This window comes from Mixophyes fleayi, chromosome 6 (genome assembly GCF_038048845.1).
Source record: "Mixophyes fleayi isolate aMixFle1 chromosome 6, aMixFle1.hap1, whole genome shotgun sequence".
Taxonomy (NCBI): Eukaryota; Metazoa; Chordata; class Amphibia; order Anura; family Limnodynastidae; genus Mixophyes; species Mixophyes fleayi.
Window position 1 is genome coordinate 145,260,281 of NC_134407.1, and position 26,769 is coordinate 145,287,049.

The window sequence follows — 26,769 nt, forward strand, 5'->3', positions numbered from 1 at the left end:
CTACTCACAATGGAGATAGCCTAGTGACAATATGGTTGAAATTGATGCCTTACAATGTTGGGATCATGGGTTTGATTCCAACCAAAGCCCTATCTGTGTAGAGTTTATATGTAAATATGAGTGTATGCGTATTCTTCCACACGTTATAAAAACATACTGATAGGTTAATTGGCTTCTGAGAAAATGGACCCACCTGTGTTTTGATTAGGAAGTCTATCACTATAAGTTCCAATGAGGCAGGGACTGATGTGCATGAATATCTTTAGATCCTTGTTAGTTTGTGGGCTTAATATTGGCACTTCCAGCACAATGACTGCTTCCACTCTTTGAGCAATGGGTACACTTTTGCTGTATTATGTAAAACATCTTGGCATTTAGTAGTCCTGTGAACCTTCATTTTCAGGATTTGCCCATCAGTAGCCTTACTTTGAAATGTCATTTCCACCCTGATTAAAGTATTATAGTGCTACTAATACATATAATAATTATAGCTAAATATTATGTTGTGGCCTGTTTGTTACACTAATTATGTAATAGTTTCTTGTGAGTAGAATCATGGAACAGTATTTTCATTCGGTATGCTGCGATTTATTTTAGTTCCACTGTCTCTTAAGACTTTAAATTAGGAATAACATTGGGTTGAGCAAGAGTAGAAAATTTTTGTGTTTGCTGGTACTTTTTTTATTTCATGACATTTCCAGTCAAGCATAACAAGTGAGCAAAAGGTACAACAGCATGGCTGTGTGGTGTAGTAATTCCTTTGAAGCACCATCCTTCTGCATTATTTCACACACTGTGCTTAACTCTCCCTGTGATTATGGACCAGATCTGATTTTTGCTGGTAGAGAATTGACACAGGCACAGTTTTGGTAGTGCTACATTGAATGGCTTTAGTCTTTTCTGTTTAGCTGCAGGTAGAAACCTGTTTTAAAGTCCTGTTACATTCTGGTATATTTTAGTATAAAGGCCAATTTGTTTTCTTAGAATCTGCAAGTTTTCTTTAGCAAGGATTGATTGCCCATCTGAGTCGCAGGATGTTTTAGTACTGGATAATGATGTATTTATTATATGTATGGATAGTCAAAATAAATTGTTGTAATGAAATGATGATTTCTATGCTAGTCACCACTGTTCACTGGTGTTGCTTAATTGTTACTTTAGCACGCTCAGGGGCAGATTCAATTAGCTACTGGACATTGCCTCAGTACTCCTTTTCCCTTGTGGTCTATAGTCATGCAAGGGAAAATGAGCTTTCTGTACTGTATTAGCAGGCATGATGCGCAGTTAGGTGTTGACACCTCATGGCTAATTGAGTATGTCCCTTTATATGTGGTTGGCAGCTATTTAATAAAAATAAAATAAAAGTTTTGTCTACCTCTTTCTACTAAGCTATCTGGTTACTATTGCATACACTCCTGTATAGTAATCACAGCATCTGGCTGACAGAGCAAGGAGGTAGATACTTTATTGTTATTGTAATAGCTGCTGCCAATTCATATTGCTAAAAAATAATAATGGGTGAGTACACCTTCAATTAATTCTTTGAAATGTTTAACCGCTCAATGCAATAGCGCTCAATCGCACCCATGCATAATATGTACACAGACATTCATTGAAAATTTATAACGGACCATAAAGGCATGCTGTGTTCATATTTGTATTCAGATTAATAAAATCTGAAGTAAATATTTAAGATTTTTGAGAATTCATTGTGACTAGGATTTTTAAATAATGACACCTCTTCACGCTTTTATCTTTTTACCATATTTTCATAAATGTCCCCTATAATGTTCATATAGCACATGGATCAGTACTTGGTGAATAGAATGTTTAAGACTTGCACGTAAACCAGGTATAAAGGATATATTTTGCTTTTTATGCTCAACATATTTTCTTACCTCTAAACAATGGGCTCTCAGTAGATGTGAAATTTTAACAACAAACAAAGCCTTTTTTCACTGTGTATTTTAATTTATAATCTGATTTTGAAAGTTTTGTAATTTTAATCATTATGAATATACATCTCTAGTTTCTGTATGGTCCGCACTGCAGATAAGTTAAGCTTTTGTCTTTCTTTTAGGGTCACACCCTTTGGGGGTGGAGTTAACTTTGAGTAGAACAGTATGGTGAAAGGCATGTGCATTTCCTAAATGGCCCTCCACATCTACATGTGAGTGTTGAGCCGAGAATCTGCAGTAACCCCTCCAGTATTACCTTTCATTTATATCTGCAGGATGGAGCAAGACTAACATCTCCCTGAAACCTAGGTAAAGCACATTTCTCTCTCTATATCCATGTATGTCTATAGTTACTTGTGCTTTATTTGTTTTTGCTTTATTTGTGTTATGGATTTGGGGCAAAAAGCAAGTTTTCAGACTGATGGAAATGAGCTGTGCATTTTGTGCTTGACTGTATCTTGCTTTCATCTTTATCATTTGCCCATCTATAATTTAGTCTGAAGTTATAGTGTAATCAGTTATCTGTTCCTTTTTAAGGACCGGTCACAATCTAAACATAAGAGCTTCATAACTTGTAGAAATCCATTTCTATAAGTACATTTTCTAGACAAAGCCCTGTTGAGCATGGTATCCAATTTACATGCTTTTGACCTGCTTGTCCCTCTTGATACAGTCAGACACACTGTGTACCCAGTGCTGCAGCTGTTGGCTTGACGCTTGCTCTGTAAGATTTGGCTCCTGCTGCTCTTACAAACGTGCATATTTATTTTCAGAATTGCAGTGTGGGAGCAAAAGCATCACCTGCAATGGAGGAAGTGACAAGTTCTCTGACTTCTGTGGCATTTGAAACTGAAATCAACCTTGAAATCTTGGAGAGCAGTTCTCCTGGTATGCTGTAGTTTTATGTACTTTTTTTTAGCATCAGTAAGAACACTGCATATGAGAATCAGTATGTGTAACTCTTTTAGCAGCTCTGTGCATTGTTAGAGTATTTAATCACAGACATTTGTACATCCATATGACCCCTTTGTTTACCATACCTTAAAATAAAGACCTTTTGGTAGCTAAGGAATACTTTAGCTATAGTCACTGCATGCAAGCTAAAGTAAAATAAATCAAACTACAATCAGGGCTAAGCAAACCATTCAATATTGTGACAAGTTGACCACTATATACATTGCATGAGCAAAGTGCATGGTAGTGCACGGCAGAGAAATGTTTAACACCCCCCCACCCTTGAGTACAAGCATTATTTTGATGTCCCTGAGGAATATCAATAGTCTAGTATGCGGCTTTGTTTTGTGGCAGTCTAAACAAAGAGTAAGAGTGAGAAACAATACAATAGTGCTTGGGTGTAACTAGGGAAGAGTTGCAGGTTGTGCATATTAGGTGTCCTCCAAAATGTACATAAAATACTCTTTGAGTATTAAATCACTGGCTTACTGCTGCTCCAAATCACCATTTAGCAGTTTTTGTGTGTTAAATTACCGTAGTTTTAAGTTTTTTTTTGTTTTTACTACTATTTTACATAATAGCTTGAACCAATAAGAGAATTAGACTGCCAATTCATTGGGAACTCATGATTTTACTGAGGTATGAGACAAAAAGTGATGTCACAAGTTGTTAGTGAATGTCAGTTCATCCAACAAAATGTCTGCCTCCACTGTGCATAAATGAAAGATCCAATTTTAAAAAAAAGTTGAACAGCCCCTGACTAGTCGCAGCATTGGTAGGATGAGACAGAAGCAGTGGGAGTTCTGGGTTGAAGAATGTCATGTTATTAGATGAGAGGTGAGAAAATTACATACTTTTTCATGTGTTGAGGGGGTTCATGTGTTTTTCATGTGTTCAATGGGGTTTTTTTTACTCTGGAAGTAGCAAAAGCAGATTGTGAATTGGTGGTAAATGTACTCCACAGATTGCTGGCAGTTTTTCTAAAGTTCACTAAGTTTGTGAGGTGTGTGAAAATTCTTCAGAGAATATGATGCACTTCTAATATGTCACCACCGAGTTTTTCAGCATTTTTACTTGATGGCAGGCATTATATTTGCCTATATGCTGCAATGAAGACAGCTTTGTAGGTGCAAGTAATTTGTCTGCTTGAGCCATATTAACAGTGCAGTCTGTACATAAATGTGGTAGTGATAAAACACTAACATTCTTGATGGCTTTTAATTCGTTTTATAATTTCAGCAAATTGTTTTTTTACAGTTACAGAACATTGAGCATACATTAAAATATAATGTGCAATACTGAAGTATTCTATCAAAGTGATTTTGAATACATTTCTTTTATTAGTAAGCTTTTCCAGAGGTACTTGCTCAGTTGTAAATGCAGTATGTTACATAATTACTTCATAATAAAGGTGATTTGGAGCATATAGCATAATTAAAGTGGTTCTTTGCTAGTGACCCCCCCCCCCCCATGGTTGGTTGGAAACCTGGCAGCAATGCAACTGTTTTCTCTGTTGGCAACTAGGGAAATAGGAGATTCAAACATGGATCTGTCACTTTCCAACACTGATATTGCCTGAACAGATCTAATCAGCACCTAAAGTAGAAACGGACACAGATACAAGAAGCCATTAAAGGTTGAGGATTATGAACTACCAGGAGGAGGTATATGTTGGCTAGTAGTTAACATTTAGGTACTTATCCTTTTAAATGTGAAGTTTTATTAAATTATACCTTATAGAAGAAATATATTTATAACCTTTATTTTTTTTAATCATTTCAAAACTGCCACCTGGTAATCTAGTTATTTAGAAAAAAAACAACGTTGGAACAGTTCTCTGGTATGGGAAGTTGTCTGATGTTGTAAGTGATTTATTGTTTAGACCAGCAGTTCCCAAAATGTGCGCCGCGGCTCCCAGGGGTGCCGCGGCCAGCCAGAGATAAAAGAAACAAAAAAAAATTACCAATCCGTGCTGCACCTGGGACCCAGCATTCTCCTCTCTCCCGCAGCGGACCTTTTTTTTTAATTCTTTTGGCTGGCCGCGGCAGAGGGGGCAGCGTGACTGGATGCAGAGGGGGCAGTGTAAGTGGAGATGAAGGAGGGCACTGTGTGAGTTAGCTGTCAATTATTCTTTGACAGAAATATATTTGGAAAAAAATGTGTAAAAATATTATTTTCCCTTGGATTTATGTGTATGATTTTTGCATACAACTAAATAAGTATTTCTGTCCTGACCTAAATACTTTATTATGTTTTTTTGACCCAACTACTTCTAAAACAGGACTGCTCGGTAATTATTTTGGAGGGGTGTCTTGAAAAACTTATGGAGACTCTAAGGGTGCCGCGAACTGCAAAAGTTTGGGAACCACTGGTTTAGACCTTGCCATTTAATGTGTGTGGGTAGCATAAGGATTCAGTGATTTCTGGGTTGTTGACCCTGTGATAATCACTCCTACCCATTCATAATTCAATATGTTTTAAAATATAATACACAAAAAAACTTGTTATATACAGATCTGTGTGCAATGTTCTCTGTGTTTGGAATTTAACATGGATTGAGATGGGACCAAGTATGTGTTGTATCCAAGTATAATCCAATATGCTGTATACATGAACACTGTGAACCCACTGTGCATTTCATAGAAAAGTGATACTTGGCACTTGTTTGTTTTTGAAATGTATGGTCGAAAGAGAATTGCTTAGCATTTACTATATTTTCATAGAATAATATGACCATAGGGTGGCAGTGTTCCACTTCTGTTTGAGGATGAGATATAATTTTTATTTTATTTATTTTAAGTTTGACTGTATAATGCGCCGATCCCAATCATTAACTTTTACACACACAAAATTAATTTTCCAGTCTTCAAATACTGACTTAAATATTGGTTTTCTTTAATCCTCCCTGTTTTTTTCACATACTATAGCAGTGCTAATTCCAAAGCCAGTTAATTGCATTACACCCAGAACAAACAGTTAACTATGTAAGTAATGCCGTTGGCAGCAAACACCATTTATAATGATTCAGTTGCCTATAAAATATCCAAAAGTTAAGGGCTAGAAAGTTTTTTAATTAAACATCCGTGATACACACTTTTAGGAGTGGTGCTATACATATTGGCACACACCTGCATCCTACCTAACATTGACCAGCACATGATTAGTGTGTATTTCACTGCCCAAAAATTCCAGTATATTATACACATATTATGTCCCAAGTTATAACCAGCCTCCGCCCTACATATGTCTATACCGTATTGTGCACTCCTTTATAAGAGCCGGTAGCTCCACACGATTATTACCACCTGCTCCACACAGTTATTTCTGCACTATTACTCCAGGCTGTGCCCTGTTTACACAGACTAAGCCTCGTCCCACAAGAAACATTACACACCAGCCTGTGGCCACATACATAAAGTCATTGCAGTCCTTCCTTGATTACCCCCAGGGTGGTTGAAGGTCATGAAGAATAGTAGTACTTAACAGGATTTGTCCAGCCCTAAAATTAAATTTATAGCAAACTCATAGGTCCAGTAGTTAATTGTGGTTATAACATACATTTGTCTTCAAGTGGATATAGAGTCATATGCTCATTTGTTTAGTATAGGATTTTATTAGCCACATAATAACCAGAAATCAGTTCTTGTAAGTTTAAGTCTAGTTCTTTGCTAATTTTGTGTCTCATAATTAAAATACAGAAAAATGATAGCTTTACATAAAAGTAAAAAAGGGCAACTTGAAAAAAACCAAACTGGTGCATGGGTATCTTTGCAAGAAAGGAGCTGTAATACATAGTAAGACAATGAGCAGTTTGCTTTCATCTGTAGCCCTTGTACATAATGCTACTGTGCATATACAGGTATCCCTGATTCTTTGTGAAACCGCTGCCCTTTGTCCAAAGTCTAATGCTTTGGCAGATATTTAAATATTACCAATATGCTCTAGAGCAGGCCTGTCCAACCTGCGGCCCTCCAGGTGTTGTGAAACTACAAGTCCCAGCATGTCCTTCCAGCTATCAACTGGTTGTGTACCGGCAAAGCAGGCTGGGTCTTGTAGTTTCACAACACCTGAAGGACCGCAGGTTGGACAGCCCTGCTCTAGAGCATATTGATGTAGAATCCTGCTGCTTTGGATGCTGGCAGTGATCTACCCCTTAAAAGGAAGATGGCACTCACTTTTTATTCCTTGTCTTACCTCCTGTGGCCCTCATACTATAGGAGTCCCAGTCTGAATAGCCTCTCTGCATCCACAAAGTTTAGCTCCAGCCCTGTACTGTCCGGTGTCCACTAGTGGTGCTGTAATTGGGAGCAGTACACACATCATGATGAGTACATAGGAATGCCTCTTAAAAATGTCAAAATAAATAATATTACTGCACAGAACAAAGTGTAGTGCAATCAATCATCAATAATACAGCAGTGGCAGGCAACATTTCAAGGGATTACTTTATATTTATACTCTGCACTGGTCTACTACAACTGTCCCAGGTTTCTTCGTTTTACTCATGAGTTCTTTGTTTTCAACTTATCCTTACCTTTTTGCAAGTGTTAAAATAAAATCTTCACTACTACTTGAATCCTACTGTTCTTACCTCCACAAGCTGTGGCGCTATTCAAAGAGAAGTGGGTGGCAATGACATGATATGCTATACTGTGGTTTGATGGCTCCTAACAGCGCTCAGGTTGCAGCTAGCAGTGCCTACGTGTATCTGCTTTCAGAGGTCATCATTAAGTGTTTTCCCCTCTGTGTTCTTGGTATGAAAATCTTCTTGAGTGTGACTTTGTTGTGGCCAGGTTATGTTAAAATGTAGAGCATAACAAAGTCCATAAAGGACTCGCAATGAAAAAGCAGGAAAAGGCAAACGCCGTTATCAGTTTCCTCATAGTAAATTAAATTAGTCAATGGTCAGAAAAAAAAGATAAAATTAAACTATATCTAGCATATAGAACTTCTGTTTTTATTTGTAAAATTGAGAAAAGGAAGTATTTGAGGTTACAAGTGGTTGTTGCTCCCTTTTGCCTGCCTCTCGTTTTCCATCTGAGCCTGGCCATTTCATCAATGACAACAGGCCTTGCATCCACCTTTTATGAGAGGATTATCATACATGAGCTGATCCTCAAGAAGGCTTTTTAAGTAGATTATAGAAGACTGACAAAAACTGTGTCGGTTTACACATCTGTTCTTTTATACTTTGCAGTTTCACAGTATTTTTCGTGATACATAGTGCAAAGAGAATGCACTGAAAATGGTGTTTGCCCCTTCACACAGTAATGAATGTGCTATTGTGTACTTTTGCAATCTGCCTTAGTAACACCTTTATAGAAACTTAAGTATATTTCTACAGTCATCTTTCAATGTTGTTGGAAAAATACAAATGCAAAAATGAAACGTGTGTTGTTCTACCAACTATCAGTTATGGATAGTTTTGTTTAATAGCCCTGAGATTTTTTTTTTAATGATTTTGTAGAAAGTAAAGTAAATTGTGTTTTAGTAGAAAAACGATGCTTTTCAATATGTTGGGGTTTTAATTTTAGCAAGATATTACATATTATTGATGTTTCCAAGAACATTTTTGTGCAGATTCTCTCCTGGTGTACCCATTAATTCCCTTACCTTGTATACCCTTATGAGTTGTATTAAGTTATGAGAACATGAATATTAACGTTCACCATTCAGGAAATAGATTGCAGTGTAGTTGCACTTTTTTAGTTTAATCCTTTATCTGTTTTACCTTTTGTCATATTAGCCTCCTGTGCGGATGACAAAGATCAGATCAGTGAGGACATACTGAGAACTCTTAAGCCAACAAGCAAGGAGTTCAAGAAAACCTGGGGATTTCGAAAGACTACTATTGCCAAACGTGAAATAGTAAGTGACACAGATATGGAACCTGCTGAATCTGCTCAGCAACCTGTTCCCTCACTTCGTCGTAGTGGGAGGCAACCAAAACGCACCGAAAGGGTGGAGGAGTTTCTTACAACAGTCAGAAGGAACAGGGGACGAAAAAGCAACAATGTGGAGGACTCTAGTGATAGGTCGTGTCCTGTAACTGATGCTGAAACTGCATCAGAAGGTAGCGTAGAGAGCACACCAGATATAAAGTCTGATACAAATGTGAAATGTGTCTCCTCTAATGCTGAAGTTAAGAAAGAAGAGGAAGACAGTTCTGACAGTGATGGAATGACTCTGAAAGAGCTTCAGGAAAGGCTACGAAGCAGACGCTCTGATAATCCTACAGCTGAAATAGCTCAAATGCAAACTACAAGCGCAGCAAATGCTGAGCATCCAAATTTTCTAGAGGGCGCTGTTCGCACTAGGAGTGCAAATCGTGCAGCACTACTTCAGCAGCATGTACAAACTACTCCGGTAAAGCAGGAGGTCTGCAGCGCTGAATGTGTAGAAGACCAGAAACCAGTGGAAACAAAGGGACTCCCAAAAATCAGACCTGAAGCAGAGAACTATGACCCAAACACTCTGTATTGTATTTGTCGCCAACCTCACAACAACAGGTAAGCTGTGAATTGATCTCCCCTTTGTGGGTTTTTTTTTTAAAAATAAGATTTAGCACATCACCTAGGTTTTTGCTTTGTCTTTGGGTACCCTGATGGATGTGAGGAATCATTGGACTTTCTTATGCATATGATGTGGGATATTAATTGATAATGGTCTGAATGTGGTTTTATCGGACGTTGCCTCCCATTTGTGTTTACTTTTTTTTCAGCCTGAAACAATCTACAATTTGAATTTTCAGAGATACAGAATTGTAATATATTTCAATTGTCTCAACTCACATTTCAAGTAATCCCCTAATATACTTCTGTATTTTGTCTGGATTCTAGATTTATGATTTGCTGTGACAGATGTGAAGAGTGGTTTCATGGTGATTGCGTCGGGATTTCTGAAGTCCGTGGCCGGCTGCTCGAGAAGGATGGAGAGGATTACATTTGTCCCAACTGCACTGTATTGCATGAGCATGGAGAAAGTGGTGCAAATAGTGACCAAAGAGAGCAGCCTGTTGGTGAACCTGTCTCATGTAGTTCTGAAGTCACCAGTACCGTCTCTATGGAGCAGTGTGCATCTGATCAAGGTATCAAGGGCAGAATTGAGAAGGCCGCAAATCCCACTGGCAAAAAGAAACTGAAGATATTTCATCCTGTAAGTATGTGTCTGTGAATTCTAAAATATCTGGAAATGTTGCTAACCACAGAGTAAAAGCTGTGTACAAATTACACGGTTTTCATCCAGTTATCATGCCGATCACACAATAAATGAGTTTGGTAAGGTATCTCATTAGTGTGTATGCTTTCACAATCATATTATAATTTGCCAAAGTACATCGTACCATTTGATAAATTTACTAAAAGTCATGATCGACAATGGGCAGATATTGGGCAAATTTGGAAGTGTTTATGCACTGACAACCAGCAGTGTAGGTAGATATCTATAGAATGTGCAGAGTCACAATCTTTTCAGCAGATTATGGCAGATGAGGAGCACAGATCTGAAGGTAAATTGTGTAACTGTGTTCACGTAAATCGGCTTGTTTATCGAGACTTTCAGTAGTTTGTAACATGGTTAACAGAACTTTCATCTGCAGTCATTTTCTGTAGTGTGGACGCCAGCTTAACATAATATTTATTGCTTGGCATGGTGTGATCTTAATTACTATTACTTTAACTCTATATTGTTATCATTAGTCTGTTGGTTTGCTGTATTGATACTTTGTTCAGTTGTATTCCACAAACTATCATAATCCTTATCTAGTGTTGACATGAGTCCAAAGACCAATTGCATTTAGGGTGGATGGTGCAACAGCTTTTGTAAATACAAATATCACCTTCAATTGTTGAGCAAACTAACACATTGAGCATATATATTGTCCTTGTGTACAGAACATATGATTAGAGATCTTCTTTATAATTCCATGTTGCTATCTTGTGTAATGTTTTAGGCTCTACAACTAAATATAAGATCTTTTTACATTGCACAATAGGAAATGCTTTGAACTATTCTATTGCTTGGTATTATCATACTTATACTGTGAATAAAAGACTAATAAAACAAGGCTTGTACTAAGTAGAGCCATCACCTACATACAATGTTGTTCTCCAGTTTTAAGCCTCAGTAATGTCTTTTATTTGGGTGAAATGAAAGGTTATATTCTCAGCTGTTTTTTAATGATTTTCCTGAAGCAAGAGTGTTTCCATATGTCATGCTTTTGTTTTGGCCTTTTGTTTCCATTAGAAGTATAATAGACTTGTTGATAAAGTACAATAAAAGAATAGGTTAGCAGGTGAACCAAGATAGGCATTTGCAAGCAGTTTCTTTCTATAAGCTGGAATCCATAGAAAATGTTTTTCCCCCCTTAGGAACATTAGTTCATTTGAATCCTGTTTTCTAGGTTGAGGTTCCAGTGTCTGCTAAACAGATCAATGAGGTTTCTGAAGCAACTGAACTTTGCCATGAGGATTCTGTGCCTCCCAAATTGTCTGAGTCTCCAGATGTTGCAGGGTGCATTGGACCAGGCTGTTCAAACATTGCCCTTCCTGACTCTGTGTATTGCAGTCATGACTGCATCCTCAAACATGCTGCTGCCACAATGAAATCCCTTAATGCAGGCAAAGAAGCCAAACCCAAGGAAAAGGTCAAGGTAAAACCAGAGAAGAAATCCCCACCCAAGCCCCAGGTAAGAAACATACATTTTCTGATCACTCATTTTGCTATATGTGAATTTGTGTAAGCCTTGTTTGCTCTGAGGGTGAATGTCTTATTTAAATACTAGCAGAATGTGATATAATACGTATGTGTGAGATCATCAAGCATTCAATTGGATACAATTTTTAAAAGCTATATATGGAGAATGATTTTGCAGATGTATTCTGTATGTCTGGCATGAAATATACACGGTGGGTCAGCCTCAATATATGTCACTTAGAGGGAAGCATTGGCCCACAGAACAATAAATACAATTGTAGTTTCATGAATCTGCACATTTTTCCACCCATTACTATCTCCATACATTGAATGGGGATATCGGAGGCGGTGTGCTTAGCTTTTGTTTGGTGGTGATGTGACCCACAGCATAGTGACATAGATAGTAACACACACAGTCTACTGGTGTGAAAACGGAATAATGTAGTCATGCCTTTGTCATTGTGAGTTTTAAAACACTACTTTGTTAATCCTTTATGTCTTGCATGGCGGTGTCCTATTCACATTGACAAGAATTTTCAGTTACACACATTTGTGAGCAGCACAGTGGCTTAGTGGTTAGCACTTCTGCCTTACAACACTGGGGTCATGAGTTTGATTTCAGACCATGGCCTTATCTGTGTGGAGTTTGCATGTGTGTTCTCCTGGTGCTCTGGTTTCCTCCCATACTCCAAAAACATACTGGTAGGTTAATTGGCTGCTATTAAATTGTCCTTAGCCTCTCTTGGTGTGTGTGTGTGTGTGTGTGTGTTCTCTGTACTCTCTGTACATTGCTGCAGAATTAGTGGTGCTATATAAATAAATAGATGATGATGATGATTTTCTATTGGTATACCTGACCTTTAAGCATGTGTGTTATTACATGCAAAACCAAACTGACTGACTGGTTTGTTAAGATAATACTTTAATGTATATTGTTATAGGTTTCTGCAAAACCTCCAGTTGTACAGAAAACTACTGTTCTAGAGAAGCCTGAACCTGTAATGAAGAAAGTCCTTGTGATGATTCCACGAATGGAGGCAGAAACAAGCAATAAAGCAAAGGTGGAGAACAGCGGCGCGCCTTCTTGGGAGAGCGACCATAATTACATTGCAGTAAAGCCAGAAAAGACACCTGCCATTTCATCTACACTATTTTACAAATGTATGTATCACGTAGGAATTTTCCCCTAGCACACAATCAACATCTTATTGTGCACACTTTTACCTACACGAGTAACCTACTTAACATTAGACACAGTTCTGTCCACATTTCAGGTCTGAGGTTTTACTGTCCTTATTTCCTATTTTCAGGATATCACTTTAGGTCTATAGGGTTAATACAGTTAAGGTAAGTATAGTGCAGCACTGAATTGGATGGTAAGGCTGTCCCCTCGATGAGGCTTAGGCAACATGTGGTACTGACAGTAGTAGTTCCACAATAGTATGGGAGCCATAGATTGCTTAACCTTGTTTCTGGTCTAAGCCTTCTTCTTTGTCTTGACAACGTCCTATCAGCCAAAGGCTTGGCATTTACTATTCTAAAATTAGATTCTACCTTGTCTGGGGCTGACATTTTGCAAAAGTTATCCATTTTTGAACAATGTATCACCAGGCTGTATTAGGTTAATATCTCAGTCTTTAATATCAGTCTTTAAGGCTGTAAGAATTTAGCTTATGCTGAGGGAAGGCCTCAAGGCCGTTAGAAGGCCTTGTTTTAGCAATTCTCGTAATAGCCGTCGTCAATGGCTGAGATATTTTATTGGACCATGAACATACATAAGATCTCACCATTGGAATCGGCTGCTTTGGTAATAACACCTCTTTATGACCATCAGACTTAAATAAGTTAGAAAACATTTGTCAGTTATCCATCCAATTTTCACAGCAAAAGTACTCCATATATGAGTTTGAAATTTTCTGGACCCAGTTGCTGTTTTTCAGCTTTAAACCACAAGATGTCAGAGATTTGCAGGGCTATTTTCAATTTAATCTGTTACATTACAAAATGTTTGTGTAATCTAATGTGATCTGAATGAAGATCTTTCCTTTAATCCAGCGTGGACTGCAGCTCAGGTAAGTGTTGATGGACATATAATGTCAATGTTTCTGAAAAAAAATTAAAACATACTGTAACTCGCCTTCATGTGAAGTCTTGTTTATATGCACAGTATTATATGTTATATTATATTATATGCTCCATATTTTGTTTTGTATTTTTTTTTTTGTAAAGTCATTGTGTCAGACAAGACTTCAGCTGAGTTTTGTATCTGGGATCAATCATGAGCTGCTCGCTTTGTGTATTAGCCTGGACCCCCTTTATCACTCCATCCTTGTGCTTTCCAACTACTTGACCAGCTCCATGTATTGATCTTCTGTTATCTAGTCCACACAAAATTTAAAGTGTTGAAGATGCCACATAAGTGGAAAATTGTTTGTAGGTCGTAAGACATTCAAGAATTCAGATAAGATATACCTCAGTTTGTCAGTATTTTTTTTCCCTGTAAAAATCTCAAAGATAATATCTGGATAATGGGTTTCTGAATTGTATCCCAGTTCTGTCACTTATTGTGGTGTAAACATACCCTGCAGATCTTCCCTCCTTGATCACAGGAGTCATTACCAGCTCTCTTAAAGCAAGCAAGGATGTTCACTAGCTTTGGTCTATTAGGTTTGAATTTATAATATCTGTTCTTACCTGATTACAAACTACATTATACTCACACCTTAGAATAATTTGTTAAACACAATATTTTACTTATATTAAGGGGTGTGATGTAATCTTACAATTATCCCATCTGTTACCTTTTTCTTATACATATGTCATAACATACAATTCGGGTAGGAGTCAATAGCCATTTATTTTGATATAATTAGTTCTGTAAACTACCCAACCCCATGTATTCATGTAATTATTTACAGATTTGGGCATTTGTAATCATTAATGCATTTATATATGGAATAAGTGTAGGACCCCATTGTTAAATTACCAGAGTTTCTGTTGCACAACTTCTAGTCCTTCAGTTTTGACAAAGCCATTTTGTGTGGGAGATTTAAATATCTGAACTAGTGGGCGTGTGACAACTTAAGGCATGGCTACAGACAATTACACGTTATCCATCGACTTGTGTTATGCCTGATGAAAAGATCGAGACTTGATACAGCTTTTATCGTGACAACCAATCGTTCCAAGCAGGAAAATCAGAAGAAATGAGGGACGCTCCCCTCCACTAACATGAATATTTATGATACATATACTGGTCTGAATGGATGTCTGAAGACATTGAAAGGTAAAGGTTTGTTACACATCACTTTTCACTGTAAGCATACAGAACAAACGAGCTGATATATACATATCACAAATGGTTTGGAAAGCTGAGAGAACCCTAAAATGCGTAAAACTATTAGAAACAATTCCTATAAAAAGAGAATGCCATGAACCAATCTGACATTACTGCATCATTTTCATTTCTTAGGAATAGAAGCTCTGCATTCAGCTTGATATACACCATGGCTTCCGAAGTTGTTTAAAGACCATTTTTATGTAACACTAAAAAGGTTTTTTTGCGCTGTGTAGGAATTACGTGTGAGCACCCTTATAAAGGCCTATGAAGTGTGTGTACCACCTTTTAAATAATGTAGGGATTGGAATGAATGGAACTGCTATGTCCAATGATGGCACACAGCAGTGTATCAAAATTTCATTCAGTCCAACAGCTTTGGTGTGACCACTTTGCAGCTGGTTTTAGTTACCAAGATAGATGCAGTTTTGCACAAGCGAATAATCACTTAAAAATAAACCATATGCTTATCTAATATTACACATGTTCATGTTAAACCATGAGTAAGCAGTGGGAAGACCTTGTCTAGCCCTTTGAATGCATTATTTATTACTGACACTAAACCCTAAAGCGTTGCCAGGTTTGAGAATATTTACTGGTGACCTAACTCTTATCAGTGTCTGTCAACTGCAGGCAGTGATTTGGCCTGGTACGCCAAAAAGTCATGCGGAACCCAGCTCACCAATTTTTATCTCTGAGGCACAGATTTTCAAAAGTTGTTTTATGTAGTGTAAGACAACCTTACACACAATACAAGTCCTTTGTTATTGTGTTCCCACGCAATATTGGAGACAGCCTGTTGATTTAATGTTCAAAGCAAGTATTTCATAGAATACCTTACAGAAAGAAAGTTTATATGTGTAATTATTTTAGATAAAAATAAAGATGTTTGGGGCTCTTTATATACAAGGCATTGGATTACATCGTAAGTAGTGGCCTTAGCCAACACTATAACTATTGAATTATAACTGTTCATGATGCATAATGTCTTCCCACAGAGTTACATCTACATGCCCTTCAGAGTCTTTGGCGAGGGGGAATTAACAGATAACGCATGTCTAATAGTTTTCTGCGCTGCTGCTTGGCAATGCAACAGACCCAAAGGACCTCCTATAAAGAGATGTATATATTTGCAACCATGAGTAGGTGGAATAAAATAAGGAGAATTCAGTCTGAAATATTTGTGACTGAAAGTGGGTGCATTAGAAAAAAGGTGGTTTTGCCCAAAACAGCCAGATGTTTCTTTAATTTTCATAACTACGCTAGAAAGAGGAGTCTTGTTGCATTGTGGGCACTGTCCCTTTTTTGTTTGCAGACAGCCCTCATAAGTGACTAAGTCTTCTGCTAACACTGAGGTAAATAACTTCACACAACATTCCCATGTAAACTGTTGGTTCAGGTTGTCATTTAATTTTGACCCTTACATCCGTGCATAAATAGCAACCTCTTAATGTTACTGTTAAGTCCAGGATTTGTTTGACTGACTGTGTGAACATGAAAGTTGAGAATATATTTTGGGGAGGAGTGTAGACTGATGTCCTTCGCATCTGCAGTTTACTCTAAATAAACCTACATTCAGGGAACCTATGCTGAATTGTAACAACTATTTTATTATTCATTACACTCTTCTAGCACATACGGATAAAGGATTTCTTTCTTGTTCCAAACCCAGAAAGGTTTAAAAGAAAAAAAGCTGATTATCTTTGATTGTCAAGGTTCTCCTAAAGTTACTTTCTAGGTATTTCAATTCCTAACTTCATGACTCAACATTCTTCTCACCCTCCAAAAGGCCTTCAGTGCTGATAAATTTTTCCTTGAGCACAATTGCGGTCAGTGACATAATTGGTGAGAGTGTATAGGTCGCTGCAGACAATGTTGCCTGCTGCAATTGTATAAGTGCCATGGAGCTTCATCACCTAGTAGCTTTTGAAGCAGGCTAAGATGATGGCTAGCATAGAACTTGCAAACATTTTTGGAAACTCAATGTCTGTAAATGTTACATGTTTCAGTAACATAAGTTTTGAGACTGCTAATCAATATAAAGTACATGTACTAGGAAGTAGCGACACTAATTGTAACACATTTCTGGCTGTTTCCTAGTTGTTCCGTCGGGTTTTCTCTCAATACTTGAAATAGCTGCTGTGTACGTTACAGAAAAACCAAAAGCAGCTATCTGTTTTGCTTAAAAAGTGAAAATTCAACTCTTGAATCCAACTTGCTTTAGTGGTGGAAAATGTCCTGGATTTTTCCAAGAGTGAATATGATGAAGATTTACTGCTTTCTGAGAGTGATCCTAACACATCCCCCCGGACGCATGCAGCATGGCCACTGACAAACTTATAGCCAGACCTGGTACTGCATATGTGTGAACTGCTGGTGCCAAAGTAGAATATAACCTATCGTATGACTTCACTAAACGAAGTACAACAAATGTAGAAAGAGTGTAAATAAAAATAGGTAGGTATTTGTAGTTAAGCAGTTTAAAAAAAAAACAAAAAACACGTTTGTAATATGTAATAAAAATATATGGGTTTCCTTGTTATAACAGAATAGGAACTTGGAGAGGACAGTCCATTTATCAAGCAGTGTGTGTATATATAATACATATATATATATATATATATATATATATATATATATATTTCACAAATTTACTTGTGATCACTGCAGCGAAAGGTTGGCACATTTTTACATGTAAAATTGATCAATTCAAAATTACATACCACAAGTTGTGTATTCTACCTTCACCATTACGTTATTTAATAGGAAATTAATAAAGGCCAGGCAACAGACAAATGTTAAAAACTGCCACCATTAACCTCTAAAATCTACATATTTGGCCTAGAATGTTTAGCACCTCACATAGTTTAACTTTAAAGTGTTGGCTATATTTTATCAGTATGCTCTCAATTCAGACAACCATGTGTGGTGAGGGAGTCATTTTTAAAGATGAAAGCATACAATCCAGCAAAGACACTCCACACAAGTGTATCAATCATTCTTTTTAAATGTAGATTTAAGGAGCATATATCATCTGTATATTGCACACACTTAATGCTTTATTGTGGAACTAGTCTACCACATTTTAAAGGTTCAGTTATTACTGTAGCCCTTTTTTTTCCTAGTTTTAATAGCTTCTTACTTGGTGGAGATTCAAATAGCCACAAGGTTCCATAATAGCAGCATGGCAATTGTTATGCACATATTGCCCTTAATTACCGTATTGAAGATCTTTACCAAAGCATCGGGTAATAATGTACCATTTGATGCTATAGTGTCAGTAATTGAATCTGCCCCCTTGAGGTGAGCACAGCAAGAGATTTGACTTGTGCAAAGCTCTTGCGAAGACTAAGTTTGAAAAGGTAAAGCGGACATTAATAGACATTTGAATTTGTGACTGATGACATTATAGTAAGCATAGGACATATATTTTTATTTTTTTTGCGATAGTGTCCTTTTAAAGCGGTGCATAGATGGCTTTATTGTTTTAATGTGAGCGGTTATTTTTTTGGTGCTTAATTGTAATTGTGTTCCTGAAAAACTTAACTTGAACGTATATAAACAATTTATTTTGCTGGTATAGTTGTATACCCCAATAGCTCAGGAATTGAGAAAAAAATAAGCATCTAGCAGAGCCATTACAGTGTAATTGTAGGTGAAGTTATTATTGAGGTGAATTTTAATAAAGAGAATGACCATGTGGGTGGTTAGGCACACATGCTCTTCCTATGTGATTAACTGCACATATGATCCCCTTACAGATTGTGCAGTCAAAGGAGGAGTCCAGCAGCACACTCTTTATAATTTCCCCCCCAACATAGTCTAATTATGAACGTGACTATATGTGCTGCTCTGATACCTTTTTTTTTTTTTTTTTTTTTTTTTGCCAATCCTTGCCTACATGTTGCCCAGCTTGGCAATCTGCGCTGGGTGAAGACAATATATCTAACTTCATTCATGGCACTACAGAGAAAGTCTGGTTCACTACTGAACAAGCAAGAATGATTTTGTGTGTCTGTTAGAAATGTGTGATTGTGTAGAAAAGTGGCGCTTATTGGCACTTGCTCTATTATGAGATTTGTCAAACAAATGCTGAATAGCCATTAGAAGATTAGACCCAACTAAAGCAACATAGAGTAAAAAAAAAAATCCAACAAACAGGCCTTTATAATAGGAGTTTAGCTATGTGCAATGCAGATGGAGAATGGGCATGATAAACTAGGGGATTTGCATGATCGTCTTAATATATCAAATTGTCGATAACAACAATAACATTGACAAAAAGCAGTCCTGTAATTGGAAATTGACTCTTGATGAAAGGGATTGACTGGAGCTGTACCAACTTGAGTAAACTGATAGTTGAGCTACAACTAACAAATCAACAGTTGAGTACAACTGTGTCATCTAAAGTGGCATATCAGAAAGCACAATTTGTGAAGTGGGTCCAACAGATGATAACTCAACCCATATCTCACCTGTTTGTATAGAACAAGCAGTGGCACAACAAACGCCAACACTGGAGGATTCACAAGGCATACCAGTTCCTGCTGTTTAATGCAAATGAGGACCACCATATTTAAAACCTGCACAAGCCTGGTGTTTGCAGTGTAAGCAGGTGAAATGACTGAGTGTGTTTTTATTGCACACATTGACATCCCTTGATAGAGCAACATTTGAGTTATATGGATATCTAAACACTACTTACCTCCATGGCAGCACAATGTCCATCTGCAAATCTACTTCAATTTTAATGCCGAGGCATCCACAAGATTTCAATCCAATGAACCATTTGTGGAATGAGATTGATTCATCTATTGTGAAAAGACACATCTGCTAATTTTCCACAACTGAGCTATGCTGGAACTGATATATTTTGTTGAGTCCATGTACAAAAATCCAGGTTCACGGGGCAAACTTACTGCGTTTAAATTTGTGTTTTTACCAGCCGTCAAAAGAATATAAAGGAGTGCTCTACTTGAAACTCCCCTATCCATACGTCCAGTTTTTACATCAACAAAAATGCTATTCTACATGACTGGTAAATTCAGTAGTGTACAGGTACTGCACACAGCTCTGCTCCTAATCTGCATGGAAGTCTAGATGGGTTTACAGACATGAATTTTTAAGTAATTACATACCCCTATTGCATTGTAATATGCTACCTGTTAGTGTTGGGTTTACTTTGGGGGGTAGGGGTTTTGTTGGGTTGGGAAAAAACAGTCTATAAATTAATATTTTTTAACAGAGAAAACATGTATGTTCTGCGTGATTTTCTTACCCTACTTGTTTTAGGCACTACAGTTAAGACTAGCCCAAATGGATGTATTTTTTTCTATCTTTGAATGCCTCAAATAGGTCAGCAAGCGACATCTACAAATCTTTTGCTTAGGGCTCGTCCGCACAAGCAGTTTCTTAAAGTACATTCTAAACAGAATGCAGCGTTAGATGCTGGAGAAATTATAGTAATAAGTGCAGCTTAGAGGAGATGGCAAGAGAACCATGCTGATGGGTTTTTTTTTGTGGCAACCACTGAGCTGTATATATCTCTGCTGTCTAGTTGCAGCATAGAGATCAATGGATCTTGCATTTTTATATTGAGTTCCATTAGTAACCCAGCTCAAGAAATCGCTCTCTTTGATGAGCCCTTGGATATCAATGGGGTTTTAAAAAAAAAATAAACATCCCTTCTCAAGTTTTCCAGCATAAACAATTATGTCTGCATAATTTTTCAAGTTTGAGGACAATGAAAAGAAAACTGCAACAAAAAAAGAAAGATGATGCCTTAACAGTAATACTGTATCACACCACAATTATCTTTAAAAACATGCCATGTAATATACAGTTGCAATGTATACTCCAATCACAAATGTGCAAATTAAGGGCTGATTTTAATTCTATATCTTGCATAATGCCAACCGTGTCTTGTGTTTCCAGTTGAAATAAAGGGGTAGTTGAGGCTGCTGAATTTTGAGACTATCTATATATATATATATATATATATATATATATATATATATATATATATATATATATATATATATATATACACACATACACACACATACACACACACACCAGGTGCTACTGGGACCACATACAGCCTTCTGCGCCTTAACTTGCAGCCCCCAACTCATCCCTGCTTTATGTGCTGTCGACCCATTTCTCTTATCTGCCCCCCCATTACCCAAAAACAAGTGTTTGCTTCAGAAACTCCAGTATATTTGAGTTAGTTAAGTAAGTCTTGGAGCAACATTGAGAGCGAGCACATTAAGCCTGTAAGTGTAAGTTGATTAACAATAAATTTCATTTAATGGCACTGCTCTAATTAACTGACATTAATTGTACATTAGTCAATTGTAGTTTTTCTAGTGTTACTTTGTAATATGATAAGAGGTGGTGAAAACATTTACCAGATTTACTTAATACTTATGTAAACTGCTAACAGCTCATCTGGACAACATGTAGTATTTTCTAACTTTTTTTTTATAGACACTGAATTTTGAATACATTTTCTGCAGTATCCCAATTTATACTGGTATATATAGAGAAATATTTCGGCAACGTTAGAAGAATATTGATATGACCCAATTTGTTTATTAAGTACATTGACTGATTTATATTACATAGTTTACAATTTGTAATGAGTGTGTCAACTACTTTGGAATGATGTACCTGCCAGCTATAGGGGAGATGTATGTAATCTCTTCCAATAGCTGACCGATACAACATTCCAATGTTAGTTGAAAATGTGACCCTCCCACTATAGATTGTAAACTATGTAATCAATGTAATGGATTTTGATGTTATTACATACCATGGAGATGGCTTAAACCAGTGGTTCCCAAACTGGGTGCTGTGGCTCCCTGGGGTGCCGCAGCTAGGGTCGGTGGTAAGCAAGGCGGGTGCAACTTGGTAATTATTTTGGCTTGGGGGTGACAGGAAAAATTTATGGAGACCCCCTAAGGGTGCCTAGAACTGAGACAGTTTGGGATCCACTGGCTTAAACACATGTAGCATCACATGATAAAAACACTATTTTTTTTTTTTTGTTTTGCTTTATTTTCTAAAAAAAAAAACAATGTTGTAAGTGAAAAAAATTAAAAGCTGAGCAGTTTATTAATCTACATCAGTGACTTGCTATGTGGAATATACTGTACTTAGAAATATGGCAGGTTTAATTTTAGTGATTTTAGAGTTAAATTATTTTTAGTGAGAGTTTTTTGACCTTTGAAGAATTGCAAAACTGCAGTGCACCTCTTTATAATTCAACATATAGGGGCATATTCAATTGTCGACGTAAACACCAAAAATCTCACGCTCCGCGCACTATTACCGTTATTACGGTAGTTTTCTCGCTGGATTTCAGCTCGTAGCTCCCTGAGCCGTGAGCTGAAATCCAGCTTACTATTACCGTAATAACGGTAATAATTTTAACGCAGCGGGATATTCAAACAATTGAATATGCCTCATATTGTGAGTTTATTTCTGCTTGCAGACTAGTTTGACCATTTTCTAAAACATGTAAAGAAATAATTGATATTGAAAACAGTACATTTCTTTACAAAAGCTCAGTTAATGAAGGCAGATTGTGTCCGAACAGTAAAGCTGCTGTGAAGTTTTTGTGACATTTAGTAGCCTTTCCTGCAATTGTTGGTCTGTACACAATTTTGAACCAACTATAAAGACCTAGGGGAAAGTTTACTAAACATGTTTTTAAAACCACCACAGACCAAGCGGTTGGAGAGTGAAAGCCAAACTGCTGGAGATGTGTGCCGGATTCCGAACCCCAAAATCACATGTAGTTTAGGCCAAACTGCCTGGTAAAACCAGATTTGGGGGAGGATGATAGCTGTTCCTGATTGTCGCCCTATTAAGTAGGCGGCCATACAGGATATTAACTTTTTTTTTTTGTGTTAGAAGCGCCTCAGGAGCAATTCACTTTGTATGTGGTCTTATATTTATTTGTCTCTGAAGGATTACAAAGGATCAAGAACACATAATGTAAGCCCTATTATTTATTAATCAGGCCAGTATTGTTCATTTAGTAATTGGGCCACTATTTATTAAATGGGGGTGCTGTTTATTCAATGGGGTCATTATTATTTAATTTATCCAATGGCACTATATTTTAGGGTTTTCTTTAGGGTTGGTGCACTGTTTTTTTTTTTTATTATTGACAAAACATTTCAGTAGTATTTACTACTTTCCTGGTACCCATTGGCCAGGTGTACAAGGAGGGGTGGCCCAGTGCTACTTAGCACTACGCTGGTCATTTCTAAGTGAGAGGCCTGAAAACAGTGGGTGGGCCTGAAAAATGTGGGTTTTCAGTTTTTTGGGCCTTAAAGTGGTGTTTCTCAAAATAGCACTTTAAATGTTACCACTAGTGACTTATTCACAGCATTTTCAATGTGCTGGAATGTTCATTTCTGCACATTTAAACAGAAATTCACAGTATTCACCACTTATATAATAATCCACATGTTGGCAATTCTGATAAACTGGGAAATATCCTTGATAGTACACAAAGTTAAAACAAATCCTGAATATTGGCCATATAGCACAAAAGAAGATGCCTACTTAAGTGCTAGATCTTTTTGCGAGCAGAACAGTGTCTGACTCATTCCATCCTAAAAACAGCTCATCCGCCTCTAGCAGATGAGCTTTTATTGTGATAGGATTCCCAACCTACATTTATCTGATTTATCACATCTTATGCAGAAGAAGTCCATGCACTAACTTTCCAATGAGTAAGCCAATTTCAGAGGTTTGTTTGCTATTTTTATATTCAATGCTTCATATATGAAGCAGTCTCCATATACAAGGACATAAGCTGTCAATTCCTTCGAAGTTGAAAAAATTAGTGATTGCACTGCGTACTTATGTATATAAGAAGTTATAATTGGAGGGCAGTGGATACAGGATTATGGATGAGAACATCACGTGCAGCAACAAGGGAATATAAAATGTTTATATATTTACCTGAGAAGTTCATAAATTACCATTTGAAGGACCACTGAACTAAAAATAAAAGTGAAACATCTTGACGTTCATACAATTTGGCCATCCATGCATCTGATGAAATATGATCCCCCGTTTCCAAGGTACCCTCCCCTTCCTTGCGGTCATATGGTGTCCATAAAGCTGGTGTATGGTTTGAGAGAGAAACCCCTCACAATTCTATCGCCAATATATTTTGTTTACAAGTAAGCTAGCCCAATTTGAGTAATTAACTGAAAAGTTTCCACTTTACTAATCCTTCAGTAAAATATTTTAGCGATCAGTTGGAAGTTTTCGTCTATTACTAATTAAGAAGCGCTGATAGGTCACTGATCAGTTATGGAGTACATTCTGGTGTTAACTGCATTGTGTTTTGCAAAATCACAATACTCTCGCACCAGGCTTCTCAAAAGCAATTACCATAAAAGTTTTCCAGGTGACACATTTGCCAAAGATAACCACTGCATCCTTAAAAGTGAATTAATCTTGCATTTGAAAGGTCAGGTCTGCAGAGCGTTATTTGCCTTTTGACTTACTTGGATATAAAGTGCGCAACAATTCGGCTGCTCTACTCAATTGCATGATCATGTTAGGAGTATTTTTTTTTTCCTTTGGGAGACAACAAGCATAATATTTGCTTAATGGCCATATCACTTAGAATAATCGCTATTACTTTGTGTTACATACTTGTGGAGAGTTAAGAAAGTTTGATATTCCCTCTTTACATAATCATTTTCAAGGAATTTAGTGTCCCTGTCATTACCGCAATTTATCATTAAACATGTTTGCGTCCCCAATTTTGTAAACCTATTTTATTGAATTTTGTAATTGCAGATCATAAAGAATGGCAACATCAACATTTATTTGAAGGCAACTTAAAAATATAGTCAATACCCTATTACCATCCTATGGGGGGTATTAAATTGTTAGCGAGATCCCCGGAAAAACGAGCGCTCAAAATATATTAGCGTTAATACGGTAATATGCGCGTAAATACCGTTAATACGGTAGTTTACTCGCTGAATTTCATCTCGCAGCTCGAAGCTGCGAGATGAAATTCAACGAGTAATTTCCGTATTAACGCTAATATTTTTAGAGCGCTCGTTTTCCGGGGATCTCGCTAACAGTTGAATACCCCCCTATAAGTTGTATTGATGTCTTCTACTCTGTCTGAATATGCTAAACACCATTTTATTTGATCACTTTGGGTAGACGATGAGGGTAGTGGTGTTTTCTAAAACATATTTGCCGCCTCCTGATATATTTAGGACTATACTGGAACTGGCCACTCGTGCATATCCCTGCTGCTAGGCCATGTCTCAAGCTTTTGTATTGTAAGAGATTTCAAACCTTTTGAATGTTTATAGACAATCTTCTTGCAGTAGGGTGGTTGTTACTTTAGTGTCACTGTTTTAGCAGAAATTTCTCCATATGTGTAGTGACTGTGGCTGCTTCTTGATGCAAATGAAATATAAGAACATTTTTCCCTCCCCTCCTCCTTTCTCCCCCCCCCCCCTCACTTTTAGGTGCATAAGCTACAGGCAACAGTTTGTGCCTTTAGATCCATCTATTCTTAAGTGCAGTTGTCGCCTTCACAGAGTGGAAGCAGCCGTTTTATAGGCTGCCAATATGCATGAGAATGCAAACTATCAGTTTACTACTAACCGGGGCCTCTGTGATGGCATTGGCTGCCAGTTGAGTAATATATTGTATTCGCACGTTCAGCTACTTTGTTGTAGGCAACTATTCAACTGAAGGAAACATTTGCATCCTCTTGTGTTGCATGGCTCATTATACTAAATAGTAGAATTGTCAGTGAATGTGAAAAATGCCTATAGTTGATTTGTCTTATCAAAATAACTAGTCCGATAAGGAACCGGTGATCACTTTGAACGTATAACGTATTTTACTTTGCCTCAGACCTGTCGCATAGATTTTTATTTTTTTTATTTTTTTTATTATGTTGAAGTGTCCACGTCTTACAGTTAACACTAGTTCCCTCTTTTCATGAACACAAATAATTGCTGCACAACACAATCTGCATTTTGTAGTTTTGGAGCTTTTCTCATATATTTTATTTTAATTGTTTTGCAGCAGAGAAAATTGAAGAACCTGAAAAGAAACCAGAGGCACCCACACCTCCTCTGAAAAAGCCAGCACTGTCTCCTTTGTCTTTGGCAATGAAGCCAATCTCTGCTCTACCACGGATACCAATGCTGAAGAGGACCTCCCCTCCCTCAGCTTCCACCAAGCAATCATCAAAGCCACTTGCTGGCAGCGCCAAAACCATTTTACCTATCAAACCCTACCACCATCCTACCACTTCTGCTGCTAATAAACTTCCTCCAATACCAAAAAAGACTTCAATATCTACTTCTGGATCAAGTGTGAAGAAGACAACCCCCTCCAGCTCATTGCATAAAAACCCAACTGTAGCTTCTCTTTCCCACACTGCCTCCACATCGGTGTCCAATATGCCACCAAAGCCAGCATCCAATATGCCACCAAAGCCAGCATCCAGTTCCCTGCATCCAGTCCCCAATATTCAGATTCGACAGAATATCCGGCGGTCACTGAAGGAGATCCTCTTCAAAAGGTGTGGGAAAGTTAGCTGAATTAATTGAAATATGCATTACACTGCAGATAACTTATGTTTTTAAACTACTAGAATCACTTAATATTGTTACATAGTTTACAGAATTAATCTTAGCTCACCATGTTTACGATTTTAAATTCGAAGCCAAATGGTGGTCTGACAATGTTTTTCTTTTAAATATGTGCATAGCATGGGCATTTTGGCCATTTCATATTGCAGTTTATAGAATGAAA

General features: G+C 37.3%; 1 protein-coding gene across 5 annotated transcripts in view; it reads left to right on the top strand.

The window, feature by feature from the left end:
• DIDO1 (death inducer-obliterator 1) overlaps positions 1-26,769 on the top strand; it is a 45,136-nt gene that overhangs the window by 7,016 nt on the left and 11,351 nt on the right. The window contains exons 2-8 of one of the 5 annotated variants that reach the window (XM_075176725.1): positions 2,081-2,267; positions 2,732-2,846; positions 8,659-9,421; positions 9,752-10,067; positions 11,314-11,598; positions 12,548-12,767; positions 26,035-26,536. In XM_075176725.1, the coding sequence (XP_075032826.1) occupies positions 2,765-2,846; positions 8,659-9,421; positions 9,752-10,067; positions 11,314-11,598; positions 12,548-12,767; positions 26,035-26,536 (2,168 nt within the window). In that variant the 5' untranslated portion in view covers positions 2,081-2,267; positions 2,732-2,764. The remainder of the gene's footprint in view (positions 1-2,080; positions 2,268-2,731; positions 2,847-8,658; positions 9,422-9,751; positions 10,068-11,313; positions 11,599-12,547; positions 12,768-26,034; positions 26,537-26,769) is intronic. The other 4 variants (XM_075176727.1, XM_075176728.1, XM_075176730.1 and 1 more) reach the window with 4 other exon arrangements.